Here is a 9,539-nt window from a genome sequence, read left to right on the forward strand (position 1 = left end):
CCAAAAGTCTCTCCGACATATAATGGATGCAATTGGATGCAGCATCAGATCGTTGATTAGCGGATAACTCGTTGCTCGTCATAGCAGCAGACGTCGTCATCGCAGGCGAATATGGAGGATGAAACATTCCATTAGTTTTTTTATATAACGTTGATTAATATAGACTTACATGGATGGGAGGTCTTGCGACCCCCCAGTGTTGCGCAGTTGAAAATACTGCGATCGATGGGAGAGTACTAATTTCCATTAAGTACGTCAGCGGTGGGATCACCGCCAGGCTGCTGAATGGGTAAAACGCAGATCTTCGTAATGGCGCGTCGAAATTCACCGTCTCGTGTACGGACCGTTACCACTCGAATGTACTCGTCGTCCCCTCGGAATACCTGCGTCACTCGTCCTAGTCTCCACTTGAGCGGTGGAAGGTTGTCGTCCTTCAATAGAACCATCGTGCCCACCTTGATATTGTCACGTTGCTGTGTCCACCGGGTTCGAGGTTGCAGTCCGGAAAGATAATCAGACTGCCACTGCTTCCAGATTCGACGGAGGTATTCTTGTGTCTGTTGATACCTATCTAGCCGATTGATCGGTACTTCAGCCAGGCTTGGCTCAGGCACCGCGATGAGTGGACGATGCACTAGAAAATGCCCAGGAGTGAGTACCTCCAGATCATTGGGGTCTGCAGTAACCTGTGTTAGGGGGCGAGAGTTGAGACAGGCTTCAGCTTGAATGAGCAGGGTTAGCAATTCGTCCTGTGTTAGCATAATATTGCCCAAAGTACTTCGAAGATGCTTCTTGAGCGACTTAACAGCCGCCTCCCAGAGTCCGCCAAAGTTAGGAGATCTTGGCGGTATGAACTTGAAAGCAATCCCGTCTTCAGCGCAACTGCTTGTTACGAGATGCTGATGATGTTGTGATCCAAAGAGACGGACAAGTTCATCTAGTTCTCGTTTAGCTCCTCTAAAGTTTAGTGCGTTATCGCACTCGATAAGTTGTGGCTTGCCCCTTCGACCCACGAAACGTCTTAATGCAGCGATAAATGAACTGGTGGACAAATCTGCAACACATTCGACGTGAACTGCCTTTGTCACCATACAGACAAAAATGGCGACATAACACTTGATTGGTGCTCCTTTTCTACTTGAACGGCAGTAGAAGGGCCCACAGTAGTCGACCCCAGAACGGAGGAAGGGCTGTGTTGGGGTGACACGTTCTAACGGCAATTCTCCCATCAGCTGTTCCATAACTTCGGGTTTGCAGCGGAAACATCTTATACACGAGTGCACCACTTGCCGTGCTTGATCACGGAGACGAAGTGGCCAGAATCGTTCCCGCACAGCTGCAGTTATCAGTTGAGGTCCAGCGTGAAGATTGTTGAGATGATAGAAGTTCAGAATTCGATCAGTTAGCGGATGTTTGTCCGGCAGTATCATGGGATGTCGTTGATTAAACGGGACCGGTGCGTTCCTTAACCGGCCACCAACACGCAATATACCATTAGCAAACCGTGGCGAAAGCGTTTTCAATCTTGAACTCTTTTTTACCTGTCCATCGCGAATTACATCGGCGATGTCTTGAGAAAATCGCTCTTCTTGAGCAATCCTAACCAGTTTTTCTGTACTTCCAGCTAGTTCTTCTGTTGATAAGAATCCCGTGCGTCTCTCAGTACGGTTAACAGGGTTAGAGTTAAACCGAAATCTAAGGATTAAAGCTACAATCCTTGTTAATCTAGTAAACGACGAATAAAGCGAGAACAATTCGTTCGTTTTCCGCACTAGAGCTGGTAGAACAACGGTACGTTCTTCTAGTTGATCCGATGAAAAGTTTTCCTCCACTGGAGAGGTGAGCGATGGCCAAAACCGAGATGGTTGTCGAAGCCAATCTGGACCGTTCCACCACGGGGCGAAATCCTTCAATTCATTCGGAGGCATTCCGCGAGATATTACGTCCGCTGGGTTTTCTAACCCGGGTACGTGCGCCCAGATTCCATTTGCAGTGATCTGTTGGATCTCTGACACCCGATTAGCCACGAAAGTTTTCCAACGGGAAGGGCTTGAAGAAAGCCAGTGGTAGACTATAGTCGAATCAGTCCAAAAGAAATGTTTAGCGTGCAGATCTATGCTGGATTCAACCTTTTCGATCAGATGGCTAAGAAGCAATGCTGCAGAAAGTTCGAGCCTTGGCAACGTTATAGATGGATTCCTCTTCGAGTTTCCAAGTGGCGCAACCTTGGATTTTGCGGTTAGAAGGTTCACGAAAATTTCTCCGTTCGATGCGACTATCCTGACATAAATGCATGCACCATATGCACGAATGGACGCATCACAAAACCCATGCAATTCTACAGAGATTGCAGTGGGAGTAGAGAGGACCCAACGAGGAATACTTATGCTTGCAATGTCCTGAAGGTTGTCACGAAATTCCATCCAACGACGTTGAGCACACTCATTCAGTTCATCGTCCCATGTCCTACCTTCTCTCCACAACTCTTGCATGAACAGCTTTGCTTGCACTACAATTGGACCAACAAGTCCCAGAGGGTCAAAAAGCCGTGCGATATCCGAAAGTACGATACGTTTCGTGATTGGGAAGGAGTTACTGTGCTTTGGCACTTCGAAACAGAATTCATCAGTGCTAGTATTCCAGTGTAGACCCAGTGTCTTTACCGGAGAGGCGGGCTCGAGTTCGAAAAGAGTACGTTCATCCTTCATGAGATCAGGAACGACTTGAAGGATCTGAGGATTGTTAGACGCCCACTTTCGAAGTTGTAGTCCAACAGAATTCGTCAGCTGGTTTAATTGTTTGACCAGTTCCTGGCCTTCTTCTAAACTGTTGGCACCAGTGAGCAGATCGTCCATGTAGAAGTCTTTTCTTATGGCAACTGCGGCTGCAGGATGGCTTTCTGATCCAATTTCGGCGAGAGTTTGGAGACATTTCGTGGCGAGATATGGAGCCGAAGACGTTCCGTATGTCACAGTTGTGAGTTGATAGGTTCGCATTGTTTCGGAGGGCGAATCTCTCCAAAGAATAAGCTGGAGTTGCTGATCGACAGAGTTCATCCCAATTTGCCTATACATTTTTTCGATGTCAGAAATGACAGCGAATTGAGGGATGCGAAACCGCAGTATTATCGAAACTAGGTCATCTTGCACTTGCGGACCAACCATGAGGGCATCATTCAAAGACATTCCGGTGTCAGTCGAACAGGATGCATCGAACACCACTCTCAACTTCGTGGTGGTGCTATCTGGTCGAACGATGCAGTGGTGTGGGAGATAGTACGCTGGATGGCGTGGATCTGGATTATCTATCAGCTTCATATGTCCCAATTGCTCATACTCATTGATAAACGCTGTGTATGCTTGTTTTAGCTGTGGGTCGGCATTGAGTCGGCGTTCCAAGGATAGGAACCTACGAGTGGCTATGACTTTCGAGCTACCAAGCCTTGCGAATTCTGATTCTCTCTTTGGCAGAGTAACGATGAACCGTCCGGTAGAATCCTGAACTGTGTTTCGAGCAAAATGCTGCTCACATGCTGCTTCTTCTAACGATAATGTGCTGCTTGAGTGACACGACTCAATCTCCCAGAATCGTGCCAATTGTTCTTCGATGGTAGAAGTGGAGTAAGCGATGTTTACAATGGAAGATTGTGGAATTCCTGACTTGACTTTCCCTGACACCACCCATCCTAACGCTGTGTTCTGCAAGCTGGGCTGATTAGGTCCTATTTTTATTTGTCCTTCTCGTAACAAATCGAAGAAGTTTTCTGCGCCGAAGATTAAGTCGATTGGGCCTGGTTGTCCGAAGGATGGATCTGCTAACACGATGTCCGATGGAAATGGAAGACTTAAAACATCCACCGCTTGATTTGGTAACTCCATCGTGATTTTTGGAAGAACATGGAATCGCCAATTGGTCTCAAAATCAGCGTGATGAGACTGGATGCGGGCGACGACCGAATATTTGGAAGATGTAGAAGAAAGTCCGACTCCGCTGATTGGTAGAAAATCTTTCGTCCGTTTCAGCTTCAGCTTCTGGACAAGCTGCTCCGTTACAAAATTGAGTTGAGAACCGGAATCCAAAAGAGCACGCGCCCACAACGATTGACCCGCCGGATCGAAAATCTTCACCAGGGCTGTTGAGAGCAGCACAGTTGATGGAACGCGATGATGTTGCTCGATGGTCGACAGAGAGACGTGTTGAGTTGGAAGGGCAGAGTTGGTGGGGGCTTGGGTCTCATTCGACGAAGTGGAGAACTTACTTGCATGAGAGGACTGCGAGTGGTTTATGTGAGCGGAAGGCGAAGAGGATGACTGCGAACCAGACGACGACGATAACTTCGATGATTGGGTGTGGGCTTGTTGGCTGGATGATGGGTTGGTTCTTTGATGCAGCATCGTATGATGTTTTTGGTTGCACACACGACAGGCTCCACTCGAACAGTTCTTCAGTTGATGGGATGGCGAAAGACAGTTAATACACAATGCGTTCTTCTTCGTAGCATCGAACCGCTCGGTAGGTGTCATTTTCCGAAAGACTTCACAATGGAAAGGTGAATGTGAAGACTGCTTACAAAAGGCACACATTTTGTGTGGTTGTGACGAAAAGGCTGAATGAGCCGAGGCTGACTTGGAGGGGATATTGTGATATGTTGGAGTTGAACGAGAAAGGTCAGATGGTCGAGGCTTCGAGGTTGTTACCGATTGCAGAATTAAACTGTGGCTTCTCAGGAAATCAATCAGCTCTTCGTACGTAGGAACATTGGAAGATCTTCTATGCGTCTCCCATTGACGCATGGTAACTGGGTCGAGTTTGGAACTGAGCATGAACACAAGAAGTGTGCTCCAGTTTTCCGGATGTTCTCCAACCTTCTCTAACATTCGAAGGTTACGTTCGTATTCGTCGATGAGTTTGTTGAGAGCCTCATGACACTCCTTCTTCATCGACTCGACACCGAAAAGTGCTTCAATGTACGACTTAACAATGAGGTATTTGTTTTCGTACCGCTTTTCTAATAATTCCCACGCTACGGAATAGTTTGCGGATGTAACATCAATCACTTCGATCACACGTTTGGCTTCCTTCGAAAGTGTCGACACTAAGTACGAAAATTTATCTACATCGCTAAGCTGAGGAGTAGAGTCAATAAGCGATTTGAAAGTGTCTCGGAATGTTGGCCAGTCTTTAATAGATCCATCGAAATGCGGAAGTTTAATTTCCGGAAGTTTAACACGAGACTGTACACTGGCTATCGGTTGCCCAACGGGTTGCCCAGTAACAAAATTTGATACACTTGGTTTTTGCAATTTGGATTTGAGAAAACCTTTGACTTTCAAATATGTGAGCTCGATTTCAGCACGTGTGGCCCTAATTGTTAGATCCAATTGTTCAGTTGAATCCTTTTCTAATTTCAGTGATTGTCCTAGTGCTTTTTGAAATTCCTCGGATAATTCCAACTCTAACCTGACTCTTTTAAACTCGCTATAGATTTCCTCCAAATAGTCTTGCCACCCTGCAAGCATGGGAATATCAGAATCCTCATTGTACTTCTTAATATTCTGGTCAAGATTGTTGAGGGAATCAACACAAAACCGCTCCTGCTTAACGAGTCGTTTTAGTTCGGAAGTCATCTTTTCCGCCTAACAACACCAGAACAACCCAAATAAACTGCGTTTCACACACGTGCCTTCCAAATTGCCAATCAGCACCCAAATTTTCCCAAAAAATGCTCACTTCCGAAACCACTCGAGTCATGCAATATTGCGAAAAATTCAATAAGTCAGTGATCTGAACTTATTTTTAGTATTTCTTGCCACTCAGGTCACATGCAAGTGTACTTACAGTCTCCGTTGGGGCATAGAGAGAACCCAAGCCAAGCCACGCTTCCAAACCCAAGCCACGCCAACGACGACGACAATAAGATGGAACGATGAATAGCACAATAGGTATGCCCGTGCTGCTATACTGTGCCTGGATCCAGCGTGGAGGCAATGTGGTTTCACTATCACTTTGTTCGAGGCGAATTAATTTAAATTTTCGCACCATACAACACTTTCTGTTGATTTCACAGTTTATAGTAATTGAACAGAGTTTCTTTTCTCGATCCACTTTTGTACATGTCCGTGGAATACGTTCAATTCGTCACTTTGTCCACGCGTCTTTGAACATTCATATGTTTCAGTCACTTTCACTTATGTCCACTTGTTCCTTTTTCACGAAATTAACAACGAATCGACCGCGAATCGCAAACACTGTTCCCGACAGTTCCCTCATCCGGTTCGAAGGACCAGATTCTTTATGTTACCGCGATGAGGGTCTTTCGAAATGGGGAATCAGTGGTCTTGATTAGAGTTAGAAACGAAACGACCTTTATTGCACTCCGTAGAATTTACTACAACGAGGTTCGAGTGATATGACCACTTTATTCAAGGTATGGTGTGTGACTGATTTGATTGTTTCTCAATCTCTCGGCTTTAACTCGCAAAGCGGGAAGATCAGTGGATAAAGAATGTGCAAATTTATCTAAATCCCTATCAGATCACTATCGGCATATTGCTGAATGCTGCGATGGATTATTTGCGTATGATAGACAAGGTACACTAGATCATTACAATTCAAGCAGTTAGGCTGGCACATAAATTCACGTTATGCGTGAACAGGCCCTTTCGGCCTAATGACCCTTTCAGCCAGAGATCAGGCTTTTTTCAGTAGGGCGGGAATTTGCATCCATACACCGGTGGGCTACCGGCGAACGGGGTTAGCTGCCGCCGACCCGCTAAAACCACCCTGTTTACAGACCCTCTCCCCGGAACAGTCTTGCATTACTTGGAAGGGCATTACTTCTGGGAGGGGTACGTGCGACTACGCATGCCCATGTAACTAGCTACCCACTAGCTTCAAACCTCATCACTAGCTACCCGCCCATTTGCATCCCGTGATACCGTGCGGTAGGCACTTATCACTCTGAGGCACGCTAGCCTGTGTACACTCTCCAGCTTCTGCAGGTTATGTTCGACGCTAAGTGCGTCTGTTGGAGCGCACCCCCGAGCGATTGGACAACATCCTGGGTAATGCCGCAATATCTGTCGAAGCTCTGCAGGCGTAATCGACGTGATTGCCGAAGTTCAGTCTATCGTCGATCAACACCCCGAGGAGCTTCAACTTCCGCTTGGAAATGATCTCACAGTCGCCTACGCGAACCACTGCCTCCTGTACAGACTTACGGTTGTTAAAAACAACCAAATCCGTTTTATGATGAGATACCCAAGCAACGCCACTTGTTTCTCAGTGAGTAACAACAACTGTGGTGTGACCTACTTAAGGTCTGAGTTATGCTCAACGCGTCGTATTTGAAACTCCTTTGAGACACAAAAGCACAGGAGGTGGAGCCTTTTTGCAACATCGTGCGGTTACAATAAAAATAAACACACAAAATCAACCGGGAATCGAAGCATGCACCATGAGATGTGTTGCCTTCTACTATAACCATCACACTATCAATTTTATTTAGAGATTCTGTTACAAGTGCACTACATTAACAACAAAGTTATTTGTAGCTTAATTGTACCTTTTAAGGGACATGCAGGGACTGTCTCAATTGAGTTCAAAGTGTTTTCAACATATTAGAAACATTGTGGTAACAGCAATGAACCGAAGTGTTATCAATTGTGCAACTTATTTGTTTTGTTTTTGATATGAAACACATTGAATTCCAAATCACCCAAGAAGTAAGCTACGTGGCATATTGCGACACCACTTAAACGGTAATGAAACATTGTGTGTTTCTGAAACTTCCTCAATGTATATTAATTATTAGGAACAAACAGCTATTTGGAAGATGTTGCGCGTACTGCTTGGGTAGCCCCAGCTGCCTTGAGCTCATCCATTCCTCTACTATATCGATCGCGTGGGCCGCCGTCAGTTCCACCTCAACAATCGACTCTCCGTAAACCTCCAGCGTTATGTCGTCAGCGAAGCCAACGATCTTAACACCTGGGGGGAACTTCAGTCTTAAAACACTGTCGTACATAGTGTTCCATAGCACCGGGCCCAGGATAGATCCCTGAGGGACTACTGTGGTGATAGAACCACTACCCTCCCCTTCATCGGTCTCGTATAAGAGTACGCGATTCTGGAAATAGCTTTCCAAAATGTTGTACAGGCCCACCGGAATGTCCAACCGGAGTAATAAAAGCGCGATGGCACCCCAGCTTGCTCTATTGAATGCATTCTTGACGTCGAGCGTCACAATCGCACAAAATCGAGTTCTCCTCTGCTTGCGTTGTATCGCTACTTCCGCAGTTTTCACAACCGAGTTGATAGCGTCCACCGTGGACCTACCCTTACGAAACCCAAACTGATTGCTTGACAGGCCGTTCGTACCTTCGGTGTACGGGGTCAGCCTGTTGAGGATGATCCTCTCAAGTAACTTCCCCGTGGTGTCCAGTAGGCAGATTGGTCTGTACGCCGATGGGTCACCTGGTGGTTTCCCGGGCTTCGGCAACAGCACCAGCTTCTATCGGGGAAACTGCGCTCGTCGAGGCATCTCTGCATGGCTGTCCTGAACATGTCTGGGTTAGCCATGATCGCAGCCTTCAGAGCGAGGTTTGGCACTCCGTCGAGCCCCGGAGCTTTGTTCGTGTCGAGGGTGCAGGCCACCGCAAGAAACTCTTCCTTCGTCACCGCTGCCACTTCAGCCGCACTCGCGTTCTGCGGTGCTGGAGGTGGCCAACGATTTGTGGCATGGGACGGGAAGAGAACCTCGATAATGCGATTCAACATTTTCGTCGACTGTTCGGGAGGCGCCAGCACCCCTCTGGTTTTCGCCATTACTATCCTGTAGGCATCGCCCCAAGGATTAGCATTGGCGTTCAGGCATAGGTTGTCAAAACACTTTCTTTTACTACTACTGATGGCCTTGTTAAGGGCCAACTTCGCAGCTTTGAACGTTAAGCGGCGTTCATCCCTTAGTTGCTCAGAGCGAGCTCTCTGCATCCTTCGCCTAGCCCTAAGGCAGGTTGACCGAAGGTTTGGATTGCTGCGAAGGATTGCTGGAAGGGATTGCTGCGCTCCACCAGTATGCTGGAAGTCTACCGTTCCTCGGTGGTGCCCTCCTCTGCATGCTGGCATCGCATGCACGTGACAAGACAGCTGTCAGTGCGTCCCCTGCAAGACTGTCGGTGTTACCCTCCAGTCCCAGTGCCGCGGTGAAAACTTTGCTGTTGAAGCTTTGGGCCTTCTACCCACGGACCTGACAGAGATTTCTCAATCTCGGTTGCTGCACACCACAGCTGATCACGTCCCCCGGCTAGGCCGAGGCTACAGAACGTAACATCAATGAACGACTCCACCCCATTCCAACGGAAAGTGCTGGTTGAGCCGTCATTGGCTAAACACGACCTCCAACTTTACTAGAGCCTCTAGTGAAGCTTGACCTCTCTGATTGGTGCAGCGGCTTCCCCACTCCACCGCCCAAGCATTGAAGTCACCCGCTATGACAACCGGCTTCCGACCTACGAGGTCGGACGATAGCTTATCTACCA

The 9,539-nt window shown here is 47.3% G+C and overlaps 1 protein-coding gene across 1 annotated transcript; it reads right to left on the bottom strand.

Annotated features, from left to right (window-relative positions):
• Nucleotides 1-236: 236 nt before the first annotated feature.
• LOC134207109 (uncharacterized) lies at nt 237-8,991 on the bottom strand. The gene is made up of 3 exons (XM_062682827.1): nt 8,564-8,991; nt 7,892-8,015; nt 237-5,126 (listed from the first exon to the last, which is right to left on the bottom strand). Exons 1-3 carry the CDS (start codon nt 8,989-8,991, stop codon nt 237-239), a joined length of 5,442 nt encoding a protein of 1,813 aa, XP_062538811.1.
• Nucleotides 8,992-9,539: the final 548 nt, after the last annotated feature.

The sequence above is a fragment of the Armigeres subalbatus genome, chromosome 1 (genome assembly GCF_024139115.2).
Source record: "Armigeres subalbatus isolate Guangzhou_Male chromosome 1, GZ_Asu_2, whole genome shotgun sequence".
In the NCBI taxonomy this organism is placed as follows: domain Eukaryota; kingdom Metazoa; phylum Arthropoda; class Insecta; order Diptera; family Culicidae; genus Armigeres; species Armigeres subalbatus.